A 25626-nucleotide genomic window follows, 5' to 3' on the forward strand; every position below is an offset into this window, starting at 1 on the left:
CCAATGACTGCTCTGATCTTCTGTTGCCAAGTTCTGCATAGTACCAGGATATCAAAGGGCACACTGGGCAATGCAGTTTTTAGCACTGCTGCTTCACAGTGCCAGTGACCTGGCTTCGATTCTCGTCTTGGGGTGACTGTGTGTGGAATTTGCACATTCTCCCCATGTGGAGTCTATGTGGGTAGAGTTTACAAATACTAAGGAGCAAAACATATTAGTAGGTATCATATAGACCCCCAAACTGCAGTGGTGATGTCAATAATAGCATTAAACAAGAAACCAGAGATGCATGTGATAAGGGAATATTGATAATCATGGGTTTTTTTGGATTGGACAAATCATATTAGCCACAATGCCATAGAGGAGGAATTCCTGGAGTGTATATGGGATGGTTTTCTTGACCAATATATGGGGATATTGACTAGAGAGCAGGCGTCTTAGACTGGGTGCTGTGTAATGAGATGGGAATCCTTGCCAGTCAAGCTGTGCAAGACCCCTTGGGGAAGAGCAACCATAACATGAGAGAATTTTTTAATCAAGGTGGAGAGTGAAGCTGTTGATTCAGAGACTCCGGTGCTGAACTTTAATAAAGGAAACTACAAGGATATGAGGTGTGAGTTGGCCTTGATAGATTGGGGACAGTTACTTAAAGGGATGACAATGGAGAGGTAATGGCAAACATTCAAGGAACACTCATGGGAACTACAACAGCTGTTTATTCCTGTCTGTCACAGAAGCAAAATGGACCAATCCATGGTTTACAAAGGAAATAAGAGATAGTACCTGTTCCAAGGAAGAAGCATACAGATTGGCCAAGAAAGTTAATAAATCTGAGGATTTGAAGCAGTTTAGAATTTAGCAAAGAAGGACCAAGGGATTGATTAAGAAGGGGAAAATGCAGAATGAAAGTAAACTTGCAGGGAACATAATGACTGATGCTAAGAGTTTCTATAGGTATATATGTGAAAGAGATTCGTTAAGACAAATGTACGTCCTTTACAGACAGAAATGGGGGAACGTATAATAGGGGACAAAGAAATGGGTGAGGAACTGAATATATACTTTGATTTTGTTTTCACAAAAGAGAACTCAAATCAGATACCAGAATTGTTGGAAAGGCAAGATTTAGTGAGAGAAAGAACAGAGGGAAATCAACATTAGTAGAGAAATGGTGCTGGGAAAATTGTTGGGATTGAAGGCCTGTAAATCCCCAGGGCTTGATAATCTACAACCTGGAGTACTCAAGGAAGTAGCTGTAGAAATAGTGAATGCATTGGTGGTCATCCTACAGGATTCTGTAGATTCTGGAACAGTCCCTGCAGATTGGAGGGTGGCTAATGTCACTCCAATATTTTAAAAGGGAGGCTGAGAGAAAACAGGGAACTATAGACCAGTGAGCCTAATATCGGTAGGGGGAAAATTCTCAACTCCATTGTCAAGGACTTTATAGCAGAGCATTTAGAAAGCAGTGGCAGGATCAGACAGACTCCACATGGGTTTATGAGGGGGAAACCATGCTTGACAAATCTGTTGGAATTCTATGAAGATGTAACTAGTAGAGTTGACAAGGGGAAGCCAATCGATGTGTAGTATATTTCAAATTTCAGAAAGTGTTTGACAAAGTTCCACATGAGAGATGAATGTGCAAAATTAAAGTGCATGGGATTGGAGGAGGTTTATTGAGATGAATTGAAAACTGGTTGGCAGAGTCGAAACAAAGCGTAGGAATTAATGGGTCATTTTCAAATTGGCAGGCAGTAATTAGTGGGATGCAACAGGGATCAATGTTGGAATCCCAGCTATTCATAATATATATTAATGATTTGGATGAGGAAACAAAATGCAACATCTGCAAGTTTGCAGTTGATACCAAGACAGGTGGGAGGGTGAATTGTGACGAGAATGCAGAGATCCTTCAGCATGATCTTGACAGGTTGGGTGATGCAGTATAATTAGGATAAATGTGAGGCTATTCACTTCAGAAGCAAAGACAAGATGATTGCTACCTGAATGGCTATAAATTGGGAGAAGGAAGTGTGCAGCGGGGCCTGGGTGTCCTTGTGCACCAGTCGTTGAAGGTAAGCATGCAGGTGTAGCAGGCAGTATAGAAGGCAAATGGTATGTTGGCCTTCATTGCTAGAGATTTTAGGTACAGGAGCAGGGATGTGTTGTTGCAGTTATACAGGGCCTTGGTGAGGCCACATCTGGAATATTGTGTCTCTTTTCCGGAGGAAGGATGCTCTTGCTCTCAAGGAAGTGCAACAAAGTTTTACCAGGCTGTTTCCAGGGATGGCGGGTCTGACATATGAGGAGAGATTGACTAGATTGGGATTGTTTTCACTGGAGTTTAGAAGAATGAGGTGAGATCTCATAGACACTTATCACATAGGAGTGGACAGGATAGATGCAGAGAGGATGTTCCCAATGGTGTGTGTGTCCAGAACCAGGGGTCACAATATGAGGATTCAGGTTGGATGATTTAGGACGGAGATGAGGAGATATTTCTCCACCCAAAGAGTGGTGAGCCGGTTGAATTCATCACCACAGGAAGTAACTGATGCCAAAATATTGAATGTATTCAAGAGGCCGCTAGATATGGCACTTGAGGTAAATGGCATCAAAGGATATGGGGAGAAAGCAGGATTAGGCTATTGAGTTTGGTGATCAGCCATGATCATGAAGAATGGCAGGCTCAAAGTGCCAGGTGGCCTCCTCTGGTCCTAAGTTCTATATTTCTATGTCTGCATGGGTTTCCTCTGGGTGCTCTGGTTTCCTTCCACAGTCTGAAGATGTACATGTTAGGTGGATTGGCCATGCAAAATTGCCCACAGTGTCCAGGCATGTGCGGGCCAAGTCGATTAGCCATGGGAAATATGGGAGTATGGGGATAGACTGGGAGATGGGTCTGTGTGTTGTATGCTTTTTGGAGGGTCGGTTTAGATCCAATGGGCCAAATGGCACTTAGGGATTCTGTCTAAAGGCAAATTGCAACAGGAGTCTGGAGGATCCAGTTCTCAAATTCCAGGTGCAGAAAATATCAGAGATAATGGGAACTGCAGATGCTGGAGAATCCAAGATAATAAAGTGTGAAGCTGGATGAACACAGCAGGCCAAGCAGCATCTCAGGAGCACAAAAGCTGACGTTTCGGGCCTCGACCCTTCATCAGAGAGGGGGATGGGGTGAGGGTTCTGGAATACATAGGGAGAGAGGGGGAGGCAGACCGAAGATGGAGCGAAAAGAAGATAGGTGGAGAGGAGAGTATAGGTGGGGAGGTAGGGAGGGGATAGGTCAGTCCAGGGAAGACGGACAGGTCAAGGAGGTGGGATGAGGTTAGTAGGTAGGAAATGGAGGTGCAGCTTGGGCTGGGAGGAAGGGATGGGTGAGAGGAAGAACTGGTTAGGGAGGCAGAAACCGGCTGGGCTGGTTCTGGGATGCGGTGGGGGAGGGGAGATCTTGAAGCTGGTGAAAATATCACATTTATTTTGAATTCATTCATGGGATGTAAGTATCACTGTCAAGACTAGCATCTATTGCCCAGCCCTAATTATCCCAAGAAAGAAGGAAGCAATATGAGGATGTCCTGCCGAGACTGTATAGCAAATTAGGGATCAAATTTAAAAAGCACGAGCCCACAGATGGTAGTCTTAGATACTGCCTCAACAATGTGTGGATTAGAATAAGGATGAAAAGATCGGGACTGTGGTAACATAGCTGCCAGCCTGGTGTGACAGGTCTCAGCCATTACTGGGGAAAGAAACAAAATATGACTCGACCGGGCTTCACCTGGACAGGGGTAGGATCAGAACCATCATGGAACGGATGCCTGGAACTAGAGATTTGTGAGATAAGAGGGAAGGTGGATATGGTACAAACAACAGTAGGTTGAAGTTAACAGAAATAAGAGATGGGAGTAAAGGTCAGACAAAAACAATTGATTAAATAAAGCTAACTGCAATTTTAAAAAGTCATGCAAAAGATAAATAAAAACAAATTAAAATGCTTGTAATTCTACATACTGAATCCATATCTTAATTATGGAACTGGGACAATAAACAGCCAGATGTAGCAGGGACAATTGAAACACAAAGTGTTTGAAGATTAGAGCTAGCAGTTAAAATATTAGGCTGCATGGTGGCTCACAGTTCCAGGGACTCAAGTTCAATTCCAGCCTCAGGCGACTGTCTGGCGTTTGCATGTTCTCCCTGTGTCTGTGTGGGTTTCCTCTGGGTCCTCCAGTTTCCTCCCACAGTCTAAAGATCTTCAGGTTGGATGGATTGGCCATGCTAAATTGCCTGTAGTGTTCAGGAATGTGTGGAGTTGGATTAGGCAGGGAAAATGCAGGGTCACAGGGGTGGAACCGCAGGGGGCTTGAGTCCAGGTGGGATGCTCTTCAGAGAGTTGGTGTGGACTTGTTGGGCCAAATGGCCTGTTTCCATACTGTGGGGATTTTGTAAAAAAAAAATTAGCGAGTATAGCATTTTGACAGGGAAGGAGCTGGTGTGGGGCAGATATAGTTGTTAGAAATAACATAATGACTGTAATGAACATAATTAGCACTGAGGTTGTAACTGAGTCCATATAGTTCCAGCTGGATGATAGATGTCATCGATAATTAGAAGGACGGGTTTGCACTGGACAGTGTGCAGAGGAGATTCACCAGAATGTTGCCTGTGGTGGATAGTCTCAGTAATAAAGAGAGGCTGATAAGGTGGGTTTGCTTTCCCTGGAGTAGAGGAGGCTGGGTGTGGGGTGAGATCTGATTAAGGTATACAAAATTATGAGATGTGTAGACAGGGGTGATTGTGAGAATCTCCTCCCCACGGTACGCGTGTCTAGAACCAGAGGGCAAAAGTTTTAGGTATGGAGCAAGTAGTTCAGAGGAGATCTGAGAAAAAGATTTTCACTCAGAGGATGATACATATATGGAACATGCTGACTGAGAAGAAGGGAGAGGCAGATACTCTCACAAAATTTAAGAAGCATCTAGATGACGATTTAAATTGCTGGGACAAAAAAGACTGTGAACCAAGTGCTGGCAAATAGAATTAGTGTTGCTTGGTGTTTTTTGGGAGGCATAGACCTGGTGGGCTGAAGGGCTTGTTTCTGTGCTACAAGACTCCATTTCTCTCTAATACTAACTGAGGTACACTATAGGCTCTGTTGGAAGTGAAGGAGAAAAGGAAAGTATATGGAATGAGTAAAATATATCAACTAAAAATTATGGGAGATTTCAACTTTCACAAGGAAAATTGCATGGAGGAAAGGCAAATGGAATTATTATCATGCGTCCAGATTTATATGCTTGCTCAGTAATGTAATATCCTAACTATAGAGGTTTTGCTACTGGACCTAGTAATGGGAAGTTAAAAAGATAATACAGATAAGCATACGGGGAGCATCTGGTCAATAGCAATCATGACATTGTAAGGTTCAAAATAATGATTGAAAGAGAAATATGTAAGGAAAATATTAAATTCATATATTGATAAAAAGTAAATTCTGAAGGAATGGGATTGGAACATGTTTCTTATTCATTCATGAGCTGTGAACATTGTTGCCTATCCCAGGAGATTGTGAGCAAAATGTTAGTGAACCTTCTACTTGAACTGCTTATGTTATAGATTGATCCACAATGTTGTTCTGATGGAAGCTACACCATTTTGACACAGTAGCAGTCGAGGAACAGAGATACAATTACAGATAAAGTTGGTTTATGACTTGGACAGGAACTTGGGTGATATTCCTGAAGATCTGACATCCTTGTCATACGTGGTAAAGCATGCAGGTTTGAAAGACGCTGTCATGGAGCAAGTGGCTGCAGAGTAACTTGTAAATAGTAGATACCGCTGCCATTATAGTAGAGGGAATGAATATTTAAAGTGATGAATAGAAACAAAAGGCTGAACCTTATCAGAAATCAGTTGTAATTTTTGGCGAGATTCATGTAGAGTTTCTCTCCACAAAGCCTTGCAGTATTTATTTGTCATACCATCCCAAATTCACATCGTAAATGATACAACGCACACACCATATAGCACTCAGCTCATCATAATCTGCAACTAACCATGGGCAGAAGTACTCTCTACTCCAGGATAACTTGGGATTCTTGGCATCAGTGCCATATTTAAAAGGCTGTTTTACACCCAGAGTCTACAGCTTCCCCGCAAGTGTCAATTTATTTGCTTTGAGAATGGACGATAAGGGGAAATGCCGCAGACAAGGATGGCGCAGTGGTAGAATGGCGCACTGACCTCTACATCGCCGAGGCCAGACGCCAACTCTCCGACACCACCTCCTACCACCCCCTCGATCATGACCCCACACCCGAGCACCAAACCATCATCTCCAACACCATTCATGACCTCATCACCTCAGGGGACCTCCCACCCACAGCCTCCAACCTCATTGTTCCCCAACCCCGCACGGCCCGTTTCTATCTCCTTCCCAAAATCCACAAACCTGCCTGCCCTGGTCGACCCATCGTCTCAGCCTGCTCCTGCCCCACCGAACTCATCTCCACCTATCTGGACTCCATTTTCTCCTCTTTGGTCCAGGAACTCCCTACCTACGTCCGTGACACCACCCACACCCTCCACCTCCTCCAGGACTTCCAATTCCCTGGCCCCCAACACCTCATCTTCGCCATGGACGTCCAGTCCCTATACACCTGCATTCCTCATGCAGAGGGCCTCAAGGCCCTCCGCTTCTTCCTGTCCCGCAGGCCCGACCAGTCCCCCTCCACCGACACTCTCATCCGCCTAGCTGAACTCGTCCTCACCCTCAACAGCTTCTCTTTCGACTCCTCCCACTTCCTACAGACTAAGGGGGTCGCCATGGGCACCCGCATGGGCCCCAGCTATGCCTGCCTCTTTGTAGGTTACGTGGAACAGTCCCTCTTCCGAACCTACACAGGCCCCAAACCCCACCTCTTCCTCCGGTACATTGATGACTGTATCAGCGCCGCCTCTTGCTCCCCAGAGGAGCTCGAACAGTTCATCCACTTCACCAACACCTTCCACCCCAACCTTCAGTTCACCTGGGCCATCTCCAGCACATCCCTCACCTTCCTGGATCTCTCAGTCTCCATCTCAGGCAACCAGCTTGTAACTGATGTCCATTTCAAGCCCACCGACTCCCACAGCTACCTAGAATACACCTCCTCCCACCCACCCTCCTGCAAAAATTCCATCCCCTATTCCCAATTCCTCCGCCTCCACCGCATCTGCTCCCACGATAAGACATTCCACTCCCGTACATCCCAGATGTCCAAGTTCTTCAAGGGCCGCAACTTTCCCCCCACGGTGATCGAGAACGCCCTTGGCCGCGTCTCCCGCATTTCCCGCAACATATCCCTCACACCCCGCCCCCGCCACAACCGCCCAAAGAGGATCCCCCTCGTTCTCACACACCACCCCACCAACCTCCGGATACAACGCATCATCCTCTGACACTTCCGCCGTCTACAATCCGACCCCACCACCCAAGACATTTTTCCATCCCCACCCCTGTCTGCTTTCCGGAGAGACCACTCTCTCCGTGACTCCCTTGTTTGCTCCACACTGCCCTCCAACCCCACCACACCCGGCACCTTCCCCTGCAACCGCAGGAAATGCTACACTTGCCCCCACACCTCCTCCCTCACCCCTATCCCAGGCCCCAAGATGACTTTCCACATTAAGCAGAGGTTCACCTGCACATCTGCCAATGTGGTATACTCCATCCACTGTGCCCGGTGTGGCTTCCTCTACATTGGGGAAACCAAGCGGAGGCTTGGGGACCGCTTTGCAGAACACCTCCGCTCAGTTCGCAACAAACAACTGCATCTCCCAGTCGCAAACCATTTCCACTCCCCCTCCCATTCTTTAGATGACATGTCCATCATGGGCCTCCTGCAGTGCCACAATGATGCCACCCGAAAGTTGCAGGAACAGCAACTCATATTCCGCCTGGGAACCCTGCAGCCTAATGGTATCAATGTCGACTTCACTAGCTTCAAAATCTCCCCTTCCCCCACCACATCCCTAAACCAGCCCGGTTCGTCCCCTCCCCCCACTGCACCACACAACCAGCCCAGCTCTTCCCCTCCACCCACTGCATCCCAAAACCAGTCCAACCTGTCTCTGCCTCCCTAACCTGTTCTTCCTCTCACCCATCCCTTCCTCCCACCCCAAGCCGCACCCCCATCTCCTACCTACTAACCTCATCCCACCTCCTTGACCTGTCCGTCTTCCCTGGACTGACCTATCCCCTCCCTACCTCCCCACCTATACTCTCTCCACCTATCTTCTTTTCTCTCCATCTTCAGTCCGCCTCCCCCTCTCTTCCTGTTTATTCCAGAACCCTCACCCCATCCCCCTCTCTGATGAAGGGTCTAGGCCCGAAACGTCAGCTTTTGTGCTCCTGAGATGCCGCTTGGCCTGCTGTGTTCATCCAGCCTCACATTTTATTATCAGGGAAAATTAGTACTCCACTTTGCAAATACGGACGTGGAGATTCTGGTGAATGGGAGGGTACAGGGGAATGCCATCTTCTTTCTCCTCCAGGATCAGACTAGAAGGCACAACACCAGTCCCTGCCACTCAGAGGTTGCCATGCAGGTCAGTACTATCTCTGTAATGCCCAGCAGTGTAACAGGAAGATTAATTACCATATCTGCTCTGCCATGGTAGGTCTGCCACTGTCTTCTCTCTGACAAATCACACTCACTCCAAATCTGCTACTGCACCTATCTCCACCAGTCTCATGGTCTACCACTCTCAATCTTGCATAAAACATTTTATCTCAGTCACTGCACAACACCCCTCCCCGCCAACGACCCTCAACAGCACCAGTAACCAACCAAACAACTAACAGCGCACAGCCAGTGTGCCCCTACTCACTCACTTGAGACACCCATATTTCTAGCAGCAACAGCTGTGCCACACACTTTCATCTCACTCAATTCCTCCCTTTGTCTTGTTCCAGGATAATAAGACTCATAATAGGGCAGACAGAGCTAAGGCAGTGGTGGGATGCCCATCATTTGGCTCCATAAGCCTACAAATAGAGGATGCTAGCGCTTGCTAGTGAGGACTGGAATCATACCTGTGGTGATGCTGAAAACATCATATCCTGGAGTTTGCATTGCTGTGCTGCTATCCTATTAACACCATGGTGAATGTGTCTGAACATGTCCAAACTTGTTCACGACACATTCTCACTTTCGACTCCTTCAGGTATAGGTGATATCAGCATGGTCTCGGTGCTCAACACCACAGCCCTTTAAGACATCCCCTCCACTCCCTCTGAGGTAGAACACATGGGTGCCTCAGAGGATGAACTGTCAAGGCTGCCATATGCACCCTCCACCAGCTCAGACACTGACACATTGGTGAGTATTTTAACTAGAACAGGGATTATCTACCTGTGAGTAGACCACCGCCACTTTGCCATAGCTGGTTGGGGGAAAAGGCATCCCAGGTTGCTGGCACTTAGAAGATTGCTGGAGAGCAAGTATTTGCTCAGCTGCAAGCAGGAGAGGAACCCATGGTGTCAGCACTTACAAACTTCATAAAAATGCGCAAGTAGACATAGGAGCAGCAAATAGGTTTGTTGGAAGTACTGGAGGGATTGACACAAAGGTTGCATGACTGCACTAATGCTGTTAGGATCCTGCTGCGTCTGGTATATGAGCGCCTGGCTGACAGCTGCCAGATCCAGCAGTCTCAGAATTTGATGGATACACACACAGGCCTTCACTTCCATCTTTCCGCTATTGTTGCTAGGCGACAGGGAACTTTGGTCTCACTCAGTTTTTCCTTCCTAGTCAGCATGTAAATGGAGAAAGAACCACATAGAGACTCTCTAGAGGCCTCCTCTTAGGACACACCAGTCAGGGGACCAGGCCTTACACTTCTACATCACCTGCCACAATCCCCCAAGGCATGGAGGAGTTTAAGTTGATTAGGGTGAACGTCTCTCTGATCACGACACTCACAGCGTATCTGGACCTTGAGATGCTAATGTTCGATGGGGTCACCAAAGCAAAACTCCAAGATCAACAGGCCGCACTGTCGGTCAGGTTCTCTCTACCCCAACTACAGAACCCGGGACTGAGTTGTACTGGGAGAGAAGGAAAGAAGAAACCTTCTCTGGACACACACCCCCGAACACTATGGGCAATTTTAGCATAGCCAATCCACCTAGCCTGCACACCTTTGGACTGTGGGAGGAAACCAGAGCACCTGGAGGAAACCCACGCAGATACAGGGAGAATGTGCAAACTCCACACAGACAGTCACCCAAGGTTGGAATTGAACCTGGGCCCCTGGTGCTGTGAGGCTGAATTTCTCAGGCTCACCACTCCTTGGATGAAGAAATGTCTCCTCATCTCCGTCCTAAATAGACTACCCTGAATAGGTTTCGTTTGGAAATTTGAATTGTCCAGTATTACCATTAGCTGGATTCATAACAAGGTAAACACAGAGAAATGAAAATAATGCATGTAATGCAATACACGCCCCGACCACTCTCTGAGTAAAGAACCTACCTCTGACGTCTCCCCTATATCTACCTCCGCTCACTTTAAAAACTATGCCCCCTCGTAATAGCTACCTCCACCACTCAGAAAAGTCTCTGGTTGTCCACTCTATCCACACCTCTGATCATTTTGTACACCTCTATCAAGTCACCTCTCATCCTTTGTTGCTCTAAAGAGAAAAGCCCTAACTCTCTCAACCTTTCCTTGTAAGACATTCCCTCCATTCCAGGCAACATCCTGGTAAATCTCCTCTGCACCTTTTCCAACACTTTAACAGGGTGTATGCTGAGCTGGTGTGATTCAGCTATGAAAAGACACTAAATATGCTTGGCATTGTTTTCCCTGCAGCAGAGGGCGCTGAAAGGAGTTAGGTGTACAAAGTTTTGAGGGGCGTAGCCAGGTTAGGTAGGTACAGGTTTCCCTCTCGTAAAAGGATCAGTAACCAGGGATCATGCGAACTGCAGATGCTGGAGAATTCCAAGATAATAAAATGTGAGGCTGGATGAACACAGCAGGCCAAGCAGCATCTCAGGAGCACAAAAGCTGACGTTTCGGGCCTAGACCCTTCACTCTCTGATGAAGGGTCTAGGCCCGAAACGTCAGCTTTTGTGCTCCTGAGATGCTACTTGGCCTGCTGTGTTCATCCAGCTTCACACTTTGTTATCTCAGTAACCAGGGAGCAGCTTTAAGGTAAGGAGTGGGAGGTTTCAAAGGCATGTGAAGAAAGATGTTTCCACCAGAGGGCTGTATCTGGAGCTCACGACCTATAAAGGATGGTAGAGATGTGAACCCTCAAGACATTTAAGAACTATTTAACTGACGACTTGAAATACCACAACATTCAAGGTTGAGGGCCAAGTGTGGTAAATGGGATTAGAATAGATGGACGATTAATGACCTGCTCAGCTACGATGGGCCAAAGGGTCTCCTTTAATGTTCTTCGATTCTGTGTGCATGTGGGATTAGATGCCCCACGAGTTGTAATTGTTGGGGACTGAAATATGTCCTTTTTAAACTACAGTGTGAGATGGACACCAGCAACGACATTATTATTCGTTTGTTTTCTTTTTACCTTCGATTGCTTTAGACCTTTTTGTTCTGATGGCTCTAGAGCAAACCCAGCCGACGCGTAGTTGTTTCTCAAAAGGAAGGTATACGCCCACTATTCGATATGCGCGCCCAAAGCTTCAATTTAAGAGAATGAAGTGGTGTGTATTGGTACTCTCCACAGCTTTCTCAGCGCTGCAGAGGAAGGCTGTCACTCCACAACATGACAACCGAAACTCCCCGTCCGCAAGGCGAAAGCCTCCAAGTTTTCAAGGGGACCTTTATCCATGCCACTGACACTTCCCCAATGGAAACTCTAGCCCCTCGTATCCTGGGAGTAAACGGGATGGGAAAGGTGAGAACTCGTGTTTCAAATTTCCCGTTTATAATACTGCCAAATCGGTTGTTAAATTGGAATGTTCTTCAGGGGTCCGCCGAACGGTGCTGCATGATTTGAGTTTTTTTTATATATAAAAATGGTTACATGCAGAAGTAGCAGTTTTCTGTCCCTGATCCAAATGTCATAGTCAGCTGGCTACTTGTCACCCGGGCGGTGCGGGGGCTCACTGGTTAGCGCTGCTGCCTCACAGCGCTAGGGACCTGGGTTCGATTCCAGCCTCGGGCGACCGAGGTTTGCACTTTCTCTGTGTGGGTTTCCTCCCGCAGATTGTCCATAATGTGTAAGATGCCCGTGAGGAAACAAAAACAGGAAATTAATAGAAAAGTTCAGAACGTCTGCCAACATCAGCGGAGAGGAAATCAGGAGTAACGTCTCAGATCATGGGGAAACGCCAGGCAAACGGGTAGGGGGAGATGGGATGCTCTTCAGAGGGTTGACGTGGGCTTGATGGGCCAAATGGCCTACTGTTACACCACAGGGACTCATCTTGTCACTTGTAAGGTTTAACAACCCAATTTGTGTGCAAATCTTTAATTTTATATTTACATGTCAGAACACAATACAAGTTCCTCAATTAACTCGAACCCAAGGTTCCAACACATATGCAAACTGTAAATAAAACAAAGAATCGTGGATGCTGGAAATCTGAAATAAAAACAGAAATTGCTGGAGAAATTAGATTTGCGGCAGAAATGGGTGGAGAGAAAGCAGATACTGATGTTCTCCAGCAATTTTTGTTTTTGTTTATAATTTAGGGAATTGTATTTGTACAGGTTCCGTGAGACAAATTCTAGTCGTGGTATAATCTCGGTATGAGAATTTATACTCTCTAATAAATACCAAGTGTGGCTATACAGTTGTTAGCTTTAGTTTTCTCTCTTTGATTGAGAATCCAGAGTCCATAGTTCATTACACGTAAAACATAAAAATATGCAGATACTAAACCGGTTCTGTACAGTCTTTACTTTCCCCCGTCTTCTGGTTTCAATTATTTTATTATTCTAAAAACCATGGGAAAGTAGTTTGGCAAATAAAATGCCATGAACTAGGCACATTGTCAAATCTCTTACCATATCTCCTCAGTTAGGACCAGTTAGTGGAGAAACATAGAACTATACAGTGCAGAAGAAGGGCATTTTGCTCATCATGCCTGGCCAGCCCTTTAGTAAAGCTGTCTAACTATTTCCACTTCCTCTGCTCTGTCTGAATGACCATTGCAAACGTTTCGACTTCAAATATTTATTCAACTTGCCGTTGGAAATTATTACTGAATCTGGTCCAACTGCCCTTTCAGGCAGCACATTCTGGGTCACAACAGCGTACTGTGAATTTTTTTTTTGTTTTCTTTGCGTTACAATGGTTCGTTTATCTACCATATTAAATCTGCGTCCGCTTTGATAATTGACTCTTCTGCCACATGAAACATTTATTCTGTATTTACTGTAACGATTTAAACATCTCTGTTAAAAAACCTGTTTGCCTGATCTAGTTGAAACAGGATAAGACGTAATTTTGGAATGACTCACCCAAGTTGAATTTGGCAAACTCGTTCACCATAGTCTACTCAGCGGAATAGGTGGAAATAAAAGGAACAAAAAGAAGTTCCACATCATCAAAGCATGTTATTTCCAGGCGTAATCATTTACTGCTCTTGGCAAATGAAACAGAAACCAATTCCCTATTTCACATAAGTTACTGTCATATATATTAACAAGTTTTACACCTATTATTTATAGAAGTATTATGATTGTGAAATGGATATTGTAGATATAACTGATTAAGCAGCAACATATAAAAGGCTTGTGCTGAGATTTAAGAGGTGATGGAATTTGGAATCAAAATTATGAATTGCACTGATCTACAGAGATATGTGGGATCTATTTGAGTAGAGGTTGCTTGGTAGAACAGAACTTGAATGTTGTTGAAAAATGAGAGATGGTTTTATTGCAAAAGTACACTTTACTCATAAAGATAATTTTTTAACGTACATACACAGATTCTAAAGATGTTCTCTACGGCCTTTGCATAAAAAGAAAATAAAACAAATATTGAAATCTGGTATTCCCTGCAGTTGCAGAAACCAAAGGCGTTTCCTACTCATGCATGGCACTACTTATATTCATCTTGGGGCAAACAGAGGATCCAATAATTGAGCAGGCTCCTGTGCTGTACTGTTCTATGTTCTGTCTTTCTCCAGGCCTTCTTTAAAAAGGCACATTGCAGAAGGAGAGAGTGACAGCCTGTCCTAACCCCACTAACAGCTGCTTTAAGGGCAGTGTGCAGTGGAGCACAGAGACTGGGTATGCAAAAAGGATCTGATGGGCAGTGCCCTTCCCACCACCGGCTAAGCGATATCTTGGTGCTCATTGGAAAATTCTGATGATGAGGAATTCTGTGAAATGACTTTTGACAGTCTGCTCAGGGAACCATGCAACAGGATCCTTTTCTTGAGTGCACTACTTGTTGATCACTTCCTAATGGACTTGTGGTCTAAGGTGTTTTTCTTTGCAGATTTTTCCATGAAGGACAGGTGATATAGAACAGCCCAACTACTTGGAGCATTCTGTGGTGCCAAGGCCAGTCCCATCTCTTGCAAAACTGGGGAGAGGTAAAGCAGTGACACTTGCTGCTGCGTTTGGAGGGTCTACGCACAGCTTGATGCAGCCACACACAAATGTGGCCATCAGGATGAGGGCAGCATTGGGTATGTCTTTCTCCCCTTTATCCAGAGGTTTGTACATTTGTAACCCTGTGGACACGGTACACCTTTGACCTTCAGGTGAAGTGAAAGATGGCTCAAGTGACTGCAAAGGTGCAGGTTCAGTGAATGAGCCAGACTTGTGCCAAATGCCTCAATACGGGGAGTACCTCACACCTGAAGACCAGGTTTTTACCTGCAGTGGACAGGGAGTAGCACTCCCACTTGCCCAGTTTCTGCCTCACCTTGGTGACACATTCCTTTCAAGATTTTGTGCACGCCACAGCCCCTCCAAACCATAGGCCTAGCATCTTCAGGTAATCTGCCCTGAGAGTGAAGGCAACATCGGATTGGTTGGCCCAGTTCACAAAGAATATGCTTTGACTTAACTTGGCTCCTGAAGCCAGCTTGAACATGTCACACATGCTTATGAGTCTGCGCATTGACAGCGGATCTGAACAGAAAACAACAACATCATCCATGTGCTGGGAGGCTTTGACCTACAGGTCTCTGCTGCCTGAAGTAGTTGCCTCTCTCAGGCTCGCATCCTTCCTGATAGACTCAGCTAAAGGCTCTACACAACACACAAACAAGGCAGGGGAGAGGGCAGCCCTGCCTGACTTCAGATCTGATTGGGAAGCTTTCTGATTTCCACCCATTGATTGAAACTGTACTAACAATGTTGTTGTAGAAGGATACAATTGCAGATTCCCTCCCCAAAGCCTGTTTTGGAGACCTTGGGCATGGATTGGTCGCCAGTTTCTAATTTCTTCCCTCTCCCATTTCTACTTGTAAATGAGGGTGATGATAATTTTCCTCATGGATTCATGTGTGCTACCTTCCAGAAGCCAACTGTCATACACCTCCAACAGATCAAGGCTAATCTAGTCACACAGACCTGAATACAACTCAGATGGTAAGCAGCCACTTCTGGGAGTTTTATTCTTTTCTAAGGATTCGAGATAACAGCTTGTTCAGCATCTCTCACGTGCTGTCGTCTAAGACCTCTGTGATAGAGGACAGGAACTACTGGGAGCCTGTGCTATCTGTGGGCTTCATGTCATACAGTCTGGCACAAAGAAGATTTGCTGATCCTCAGGATGTCAAACTGAGATGACATTATTGAGCCATCTTCTTCTTTCAGGCTTCTGATCACAGAGCTTTCCTTGTGCACCTTCTGGAAGAAGAAACATGAGCACGTCTCATCCTGCTTCCCCCATACTGCAGACCCTGGATCACAAGATTGTCTTGGTGGCCTCTGAGGCAAAGAGTGAGGCTCGTTGACTCTTCACCTCCTGGAGGTTCTCCTTGGCACTGACCTCCATCTTCTGCAGCGGGAGTAGGTTCTGCATGCTTTTCTGGTGTTTGGACAGTTTTACCTGTTTCTTTCTGTCTCAACTTCTGAATATCTTTGAGGATGAAGAGCCTCTTAATGTTCCCCTTAACTGTTTCCCACCAATCTGCCAGAGGGTCAAAGAGGGATTTCACACTCCTCCAAGCTTTGTTGTCCTTTTGAGTTCCTCAATGTCTCCTGGGATCAAACGCTTCACATTCAGCTTTCATGTTCCCTTGCCAGCCTGCAGGTTGTGCTATAGCTGACAGTCTCCAGCAGGAGTCACTGGTCAGCAAAGAACACCAGCTGGACATCAGTGGATCTGACAGAGAACACTTAGGACACAAACTGGAGATCTGTACTTGAGTGGAAAGACCCAGTCGGCTGTGATCAACTGTATCCACCCTGCAGTCCATCTGCAGAGGTGCTGAAGATGCTATGCAGCTTGGCAATTCTAACCATTTCCATCAGGAATCTGGATGTGGCATCTAGTTTGCTGTCAGCCCCTCTGGATCATTCAATCACATCGATGATGCAGTTGAAGTGTCCGGCCAGAATGAGCGGCCTGGACATGCAGAAGCAGCAGTGGGAGTTGCTGACATTAAGATGGCACCATTCTTTCCTTTTAGGGTCCAGTGCCTGTGTTGCCACTTCTCGCCATTTGTACGTACGTGGCCCCCAGTCTTGGTCAGGCCTTGCTGAGGTGACTTGCTTCCCTACATTAGTTGCAACTCTTGGACTCATTACAGTCCTTAGTCAGATGCCCCTCCTGTACAGTTCCTGCAGAGGGTCACTTTGCAGCCTACTGCCATGTGCCCTGACCTCCCTGAAGTTTGGCACTGTAAAAAATCTTGTGGTTTGGTGAAGGATGTTCCCACTGGTATCCACCTTCAGGGTCCACCTTGACCCGCCGCTTGCTGATCCACATTTTGAAGGAGTCCACTATGTCAGCACTGCCTCCTTCAAGCTGTACATACCCTCCGAGGAAGTTCAGGACATCTGATGCCAGGATGTGGGGATTGTACTTGTGGATGGTAACAAACTGGCTCCTCTCCGCTGGGAGGATGAGCAATGGTGCGCAGTCGAGACAGAGAGAGGGCCCTCACATCCTTTCTCTTCAAATACCTTCAGGAAACATTCACACTGCTTCATACCCAGAAGGTCGCATCTAAATAACATATCAGGCCTTTATTCAGTATTATTTAAGAGTGCATTACTGAAGGAACACTTCACTGTTAGAGCTGCCATTATAAAATGAAATGTTGAGGCCTCAGAGTTAAACGATCCCTGGCACTGGGTTAACCATATCATCCCTACAGTGTGGGAACAGGCTCTTCAGCCCAACAAGTCCATACTGATCCTCAGAGTATCCCACCCAGACCCATCCCCCATAACCCACCTTATCTACACATCCCTGAACAGGCAATTTAGCATGGCCAATCCACCTAACCTGCACATTTTGGACTGTGGAAGGAAACCAAAATACCCAGAGGAAACCCACACAGACACAGGGAGAACGTGCAAACTCTACAGAGACAGTTGCCTGAGGCTGGGATTGAATCTGGGTCCCTCGTGCTGTGAGGCAGCAGTGCTAACCACTGTGCCATCATGCCATTTATCTTTTAAGTTACCAAACAGCATCACTAGAAAGGCAATTCTTTATCACAATGCTATCTGTGGGACAATGCTGAGTGTAAACCAACAGCTGCGTTTCCTGCATTGGAGTAGTTCTTCACTTTGAAAGTACTTAAAACTGTACAGCACTTTAGAAACCACTATAGAAGTGCAAGTTATAGAGTCATAGAATCATACAATCGACCATCACCTGAGAAAAAGAACAGGAAATGACATCACCAACACAGGAAATGACATCACCAACCCAAGGAAACCTAACCAGATAAATAGAAAGCGGGACATAACACCAGCACATCGTCGGAGTCTCACTGATGATGTTACCTAGAATGGTGACGAAACGTCTGAAAACTAACCTTCCAGCTCAGCGAGCAAACTCACATCCATAGAATCATACAGCACAGAAACACACCCTTTGGTCCAATTTATCTGCATTGACCGGACATCCCAAACTCACCTAGTCCCATTTGCCAACATTTGGCCAGTTTCCCTCTAAACCCTTCCTATTCATGTACGCATCCAGATGCCTTTTAAATGTTGTAATTGTACCAGCCTCCACCACTTCCTCTGGCAGTTGGTTCCATACACGCATCACCCTCTGTGTGAAAAAGTTACCCTTCAGATCCGTTTTAAATCTTTCCCCTCTCACCTTAAACCTACGCCCCTCTAGTTCTGGAGTCGCATAACCCAAGGAAAAGACCTGGGTTCTTCCCTCTATCCATGTCCTCATGATATTATGGACCTCTATAAAGTCACGCCTCAGCCTCCAATGCTTCCATCTTTCCAAAAGCAAATTACCACAGTTACTGGATGGAAATCTGAAATACAGAACAGAAAATGCTGGAAAACTTCAAAATGTCAGGAAGCAGGAAGCAGGGAGCAGTGGTGTAGGAGCATAGCCCCCACACACTCCCTACCACCACCGGCCCCAACCGAGATGGAATAAAGACTCAGGAGGCAGGCAGGATTCAGGTAAGTGGACGACTTTTATTCAAGCAAAAACCAGTTGATGCAGGGAGAGGAGCAAAGGATCTACCCCGAATTTAGCCTCAACGTGAGAAGGCAATTTTTCCCTTAATCTTTGGCTCTGATCAGAAGTGAGATCAATGACACACTCTGATTTTTCCAGTGAAATACAGCATTTTTATACGTTTTCAGTTGCAATAGTCAAATACAGCGTGGATACTGTCCTTCCTCCTTAATCCACGCCACCAGTTCCATGGGAGACCTAGTCAATGATGGGCATTCCCATGTTCCCATGATTTCGTAGTGCTTACTAGACACTGTTATCCCTAGGCCATGGGATCTTTTTATGCATCCTATCCATTCACATTTCAAAGTTACTGGCTATACTCCTTGGGATTTGTCTCACGCTTGCTAATCTCTAAGGACAGGCATGAGTTGTATTTTGTGTGCTTATCTTTATCAAATTCAGTTATTTGTTTTATATTTCTCACTGTTCCAACTATATATGTTAAAGTACAAAAGACAGTTAGTTTTAACTAATTGCTATAAGGTTAATTTCTAGTATAACGTTAGTCATAAAGTATAAAACTTTATAGCTGCTTGGGCTGTGAACATTCTGTTTTGTTCAGAACATAAGAGAAGGTATTTCCTAAGACTAATTAACTTTCATATTTAGTTTAAGTGTTTCTTTTTCCTGAATGTTTGTATTATACTTTGATTATATATGCATCTATCCTTCACGTTGAAAACTACTTCTATGATTTTCTGAAGAATCTTTACCTAGAACTTATTTCTCAATATTGTGAATAACTTCAAAGAAATGCTGATTTACTACAAAATAACTTTAGGTGTTGTCTTTGCAGCTGCTTAGTGAGTTAATCTGACTGGTTCACCTGGTGTTATTTATTGACTAGGACAATCATCCTTTCACTAATGAAGCTGGAGCTTGTCTATCCTTAGGCATCCTCTTATCAGATCTGTCTCGGATGGTTGCTTGCAGGGCCCCTTTGCTAAGCTTGGAGTAGGCCTGTTCAAAGATACCATTATGTTTCACTGTGTGACCAGACTGTTTAGTTTTCTTAGTGTCTGTCTTCCAATTTGTAAGCAGGCATGGGCCACTTAGTATTGGCAGATATGGGTCACTGCTACAAAGAGCAAAAGAATCAGACAATGAACCATTGTGAGAAATCTGGGGAATGGCACCTGTAACACATGGTCTTATTGAGAAGTTCAGTATGGTCTTTTTCAGTGTCGGGAGTAGCAAGTAGCATTTTCCAGAAGAGTTCAGGGCAATAGATGAGATCCTCGCTAGAAATCAGAGAGATGCTTATTAACAGGATCATTGCCTAATATCAGCCTCGTTCACGCTGAATCTCACCCCATTAATATGCAGATTCCTATCTGACCAGAAAGTGAATAGAAACTAGATGCTGAGAATTCCTGACATGAAAGTCAGAGTGCGACCTGGCAACTCCAACTGGACACTCGCTCCTGTGGACCTCCAACCTGAACAGCCAGCACCAACATCACAGGGCATGTTCCAAGGTAGCAGCAGCCATGTCACATCTACACACTTTGCCATTCAACAAATGCCAGCTTCGCTTCACCATCATGGGACATCTCTGATCCACTTACTACATACTTTGGGGTACACCAGAAATGACCATTGCAATGCTGCTCAAAGACACATTGCATTCAGGGATAGGCACTCAGCTACCATTCACACCAGGCTGCATGTCAGGGCACTTTTCTTGCACTTTTAGCACTCATTCACTTAGCACCAACTCAGATGCCCACAGCATCCTTACCTGGTCATGCTGTTCCTTGCCTTGCCTTGCCTTTTCACAGTGTGGCCAAAGCTGAAATGCTCACAGAACTGCAGCATTGCTTTGCTACTTGGTACATAGACGTAGCCAGGCAGCTTGTCATGCTGGTCTGTGGTTTTCAGTCAAAGGGGTTGAACATGTTGGTCTCTGGTTCAACGCTATGGCAATCTCACCAGCAGCAAAAATGCAAATGTGTGCAAGCAACTGGTCATGTCTTCAAAGTCTAAAGGGAGTAGTCTACAGTCAATGAGTTCCTGACTCAACCTCTGTGTGTAGATGAACCCTCCAAGCATCAATAACCCTTTCCTGGGAGCTGTCCCTATCAAACCCATAGGCTTTACCCTGACGACATGCCTGACTATGCACAAATCCCTGGGCTGGTCCTGAAGACTGAAGTTGCCTTTTTGTAGCAGGACCCCCTGACTGACAGGAGCCTCCCAGGACTTCATTATGAACTGTTCCTGTTTGGGAGAGATTTCAAAGAATAGTTTCAGAGACATTAGGAACTGGAGATGCTGGAGAATCTGAGGTAACAAGGTGTAGAGCTGGATGAACACAGCAGGCCAAGCAGCATCAGAGGAGCAGGAAAGCTGATGTTTCGGGTCTAAACCCTCCTTCGTCTGCATTCCCCATGTCGTTTCTTCCTGTCCCACAGGCCCGACTAGTCCCCCTCCACTGACACCCTCATCCGCATAGCCAAACTCGTCCTCACCCTCAACAATTTCTCTTTCAATTCCTCCCACTTCTTACAGACAAAGTGGGTGGCCATGGGTACCCGCATGGGCCCAAGCTATGCCTGCCTCTTTGTAGGTTACGTGGAACAATCCCTGTTCTGTAGCTACACTGGCCCTAAACCCCACCTCTTCCTCCATTACATTGACGACTGTATCGGCACTGCCTCGTGCTCCCACGAGGAGCTCAATCAGTTCATCCGCTTCACCAATACCTTCCACCCCAACCTTAAGTTCACGTGGACCATCTCTGATACCTCTTTCTACTTCCTGGACCTCTCTGTTTCCATTTCTGGCAACCGCCTGGAAACCAATATCCATTTCAAGCCCACCGACTCCCACAGCTACCTAGAATACACCTCCTCTCACCCACCATCCTGCAGAAAATGCCATCCCCTACTCTCAATTCCTTCGCCTCCACCGCATCTGCTTCCAGGATGAGGCATTCCACTCCCGAATATCTTAGATGTCCTCGTTTTTCAAGAACCACAACTTAACCCCCTCAGTGGTCAAGAACACCCTCAACCGTGTCTCCCCAATTTCCCGCAACTCATCCCTCACTCCCCCTCCCCACAATATCAACCAAAACAGAATCCCCCTCGTCCTCACGTACCTCCCCACCAACCTCCGGATCCAATACATCATCCTCTGACATTCCCGCCATTTGCAATCTGACCCCACTACCAAAGACATTTTTCTTTCCCCACCCTTATCTGCTTCCCAGAGGGACTACTCTCTCCGGGACTCCCTTGTCCACTCCACACTCCCCTCCAGCCTCACCACACCCGGCACTTTTCCCTGCAACAGGAGGTGCTACATCCAGCCCTATATCTCCCCCGTCACCCCCATCCCAGGCCCTAAGAAGACTTTCCACATCAAGCAGATGTTCACCTGCACATCTGCCAATGTGGTATACTGTATCCGCTGTTCCCATTGTTGCCTCCTCCACATCGGGGAAGCCAAGGGGAGGCTTGGAGACAGCTTTGCAGAACACCTCCGCTTGGTTCGCACTAAACAACTGCACCTCCCAGTTGCGAACCATTACAACTCCCCACCCAATTCCTAGGATGACACGTCCATCCTGGGCTTCCTGCAGTGCCACAACGATGTCACCCAAAGGTTGTAGGAACAGCACCTCATATTCTGCTTGAGAACCCTGCAGCCAAATGGTATCAATGTGGACTTCACAAGCTTCAAAATCTCCCCTCCCCCTACCGCACCGCAAAACCAACCCAACTTGTCCTCACCTCCCTAACCTGTCCTTCCTCCCACCAATCCCCTCCTCCTACCTATCCCCTCCTCCCACCTCAAGCCCCAACCCTATCTCGTACCTACTAGCCTCATCCCGCCCCCTTGACCTGTCCGTCCTCCCTGGACTGACCTATCCCCTCCCTAACTCCCCACCTACACTCACCTTTACAGACTCCATCCCCGCCTCCCTGACCTGTCTGGCTCCTCTCCACCTCTCTTCTCCTCTATCTATCTTCTATCTGCCTCCCCCCCTCCCATTTATTTCAGAACCCCCCCTTCCCCTCCCCCATTTCTGAAAAAGAGTATAGGCCCGAAACGTCAGCTTTCCTGCTCCTCTGATGCTGCTTGTCCTGCGTCCAGCTCTACACCTTGTTATTTCAAAGAAGAGTCTTGAGTTTCGTGAAAAGTAGAACAAGTCAATTTTTATTCAGAGCTTCTAACCACGCAGCAGCGAGTGATCTCTACAGGCAGCCTGCAAAGCACTCTGCCAACTGTAGCCAAAATAACATATTTACACATTTTTGCATCACAATAGTTACATGCAACATTGGTTGAAAATAAAAGTTCAAGTTAGCTATCTTATGCAAGACCAAGCTATAATTTTGTATCCTGTCCCTTTTGGATATCTCAGTCCTTGTGATTAATGCTGCTGTCCTTGCAATTTTATCAGAATTTCTGCTTTTTGTGTGTATTTCATGGTTCTGTCTGCTTGCACCATCTGTTATTATTATTCTGGACCCCTTCCTGCAGTGATATGATGTGATTGTCTGGATTTGCTTCATGGCCTCCGAGCATTATGAAATTGCAGACGTCATTAGCTGTCTACACTGCACTAACCATGTCCTCACCTCAGCAAACTGTTTGCCCAAGATATTTATGGCCTCCATATACCATACCCTTGTTGGATAATGCTAAAAATACAGAAATTGACAAAGGAGTCAACAGTGGGGAAGTGATGGCCTTGTGGTATAACCACTGGGCTGTTCAGCCAAAGACCCGGATAATGTCTGGATACAGGGTTTGAATCATACCATGGCAGATAATTCCAAATAAGGCATCCACTTGATACAGAGATCTGTACAAAAAGCAGCCTAGGAAATCCCTGATTTCATCAGCAACTAACAAACGTGAAGGAATGCCCTGTATCAGGAAGCATGATGTAGACATTGTGAAAAGTTCCAGCCTACATGGTTAGCACCTCTCCCAGGTAATAACGTTCAGAGTTTGTTCCAGAACTAAGAGCAGTAACAGAGGTTAAGATATCTCTGGTGGTTAAAGGTGTGCATCATTCACTTAATAAATTCATTGAGTTTTATCGAGCTCGAAGTGTCTCTGTTGTAACTTTGTCTATGTATACACTGTTGTCTCACAGAGACAGCCAACACCCGTTAATATCCTACATTCGACTCCCACCATTTTCTTTCTTTATTCATTAACGGGATGAGAGTGTCACTGGCTAGGCAGCATTTAATGCCCATCCCTAATTGCCCAGAGGACAGTTCAGCATCAACCACAATGTTGTGGGTCTGGAGTCACATGCAGGCCAGAACAGGTAAGGACCTGTCTGCTTGCCTTCAACTCTCCTTTGACTGTGACCTAGGTGTTTGCTTGCAGCACATACCATTGTGCTGGACATAGTGGAGATGAGAGATGAATGCAGCAATGAGTCTTAAAGCAACATATCCACTTCCTTGACTGCTGACCATCACAACAAGCTGCCTGCTTTTGTGGCCACACTGAGAGGAAAAGCAATGCAGCATTCTGTGAACTTTTAAGCTCTAGTTGAGGGGCCAAAGTGTAAAAAGGAAGGCAAGGCCCAGGAGGGATGCTGTGAGCATCCACATGGGGCTAAATGTGTGGGCACTAAGGGAACAAGCTTTGGGATGCAGCCTGGTCCAATCTGTAAGCTGGCTGCCTGTCTCTGTGCACAGACTGTCCTTACAGTGCATAAGTGTCTTTTCGGTGGGTCAGAGATGTATTATGGTGGTAGTGGAGAGGCTGACACATTATCAGAGTCTACCATCCATAAACATGGAAGGTATGTCCCCCTTGCCAGAAGCTTGCCCTGAGACGTTGGTGCTGAGTGCCCAAGTGGTACTGAGGAGCAAGCTGGAGTCGCGAGACGCTTCCCTACTCTGAGTTTTATGTCGAGAATTCTCAAATACTAGTTTTTATCTGAGGCACAGTAGAGGAGAAATGCGCATACTAATGACATAAGAATGCCAATGAAGGTAATAATAAGCAATAATCCCCGTTAATAGGCAGCTCGTCACTTTCTTGTGAGAATCCTATCGATGCCATGCTGAGATTTCTTTGGAAAATGTGACTTGTTGCTGCCAACATCTAGAAAGGCCTCACTAGATTTCTCATACACTTATCTCAGATTTTTCATCTTAGCCCATGTTGTTAAGAGTCATATAAGTTTCTGTCGTCAATATTCCAATGAGGAAGAAAATTTTCCAATCTAACTGAATTAAACCACATTTCTTGTTGCCACATAGATTGTTTTCATTGAGACTGTTGATAAAGAGGAAGAGTTATCCCAAACATGGCATTTCCAGAAAAAGAACATCCGAGTACTTCAACAAAGGTTAGTCAATATCATCAAACAGTATCCTCACTCATTAGTCATGTGTTACATGAAGGCATATGAGTTTGCAGTGAAAATCCCTAAAACCATGCTTGAGACTTTGCAACATGAATAAAGCGTAGTGTTGCTTTTGCATTTGTGACCTTAGTTCTATCTTAAAGTGTTTTTGATTTGCATCTCCAGCTCCTTTTATTTCTATTCCATGCTTTCTTGTTCACTATCTACTTACTTCCCCACATACTGTGCAGAGATATCTTGCTTTGCTTCAGTATGATGCTTCCCTCAGACATAAATGAGGATGGTGAGCAGCTGGAAAAGGACAGCTGATTTTAGAGTTGGGCATAAAGAAACTCAAGAGTCCAGGACAAAAGCCCCTGGGTGAAGTAATTGCCTTGAAACAGATTGCTTTCCAAGTGCAAGGTGACCAACTACCTCATCTTATGAGGGATTGGCCCTTATTTTGACTGTTTACCCATTCTTGTTTCTTATTTCTATGACAGCCAGTGGCAGGACACTGGGAGACTGTCTTTTTCCAGCAAGATATCTGTGGGTGTTGGCTACGGAACCAAGTTTATGGGAAATGAGGGATGGAGTGGAAGGCTTCATGAGTAGAAAACCATTTTTCCCATGAG

General features: G+C 45.8%; 1 protein-coding gene across 1 annotated transcript in view; it reads left to right on the forward strand.

Moving 5' to 3' along the window:
* The first annotated feature begins 11706 nt into the window (after window positions 1-11706).
* Window positions 11707-25626, forward strand: part of gda (guanine deaminase) — a 43945-nt gene continuing 30025 nt past the window's right edge. Inside the window, exons 1-2 of the mRNA XM_048525472.2 lie at window positions 11707-11922; window positions 24906-24994. Coding sequence (XP_048381429.2) covers window positions 11791-11922; window positions 24906-24994 — 221 coding nt within the window. The 5' untranslated portion in view covers window positions 11707-11790. The remainder of the gene's footprint in view (window positions 11923-24905; window positions 24995-25626) is intronic.

The sequence above is a fragment of the Stegostoma tigrinum genome, chromosome 3, assembly GCF_030684315.1.
Source record: "Stegostoma tigrinum isolate sSteTig4 chromosome 3, sSteTig4.hap1, whole genome shotgun sequence".
Lineage (NCBI taxonomy): Eukaryota > Metazoa > Chordata > Chondrichthyes > Orectolobiformes > Stegostomatidae > Stegostoma > Stegostoma tigrinum.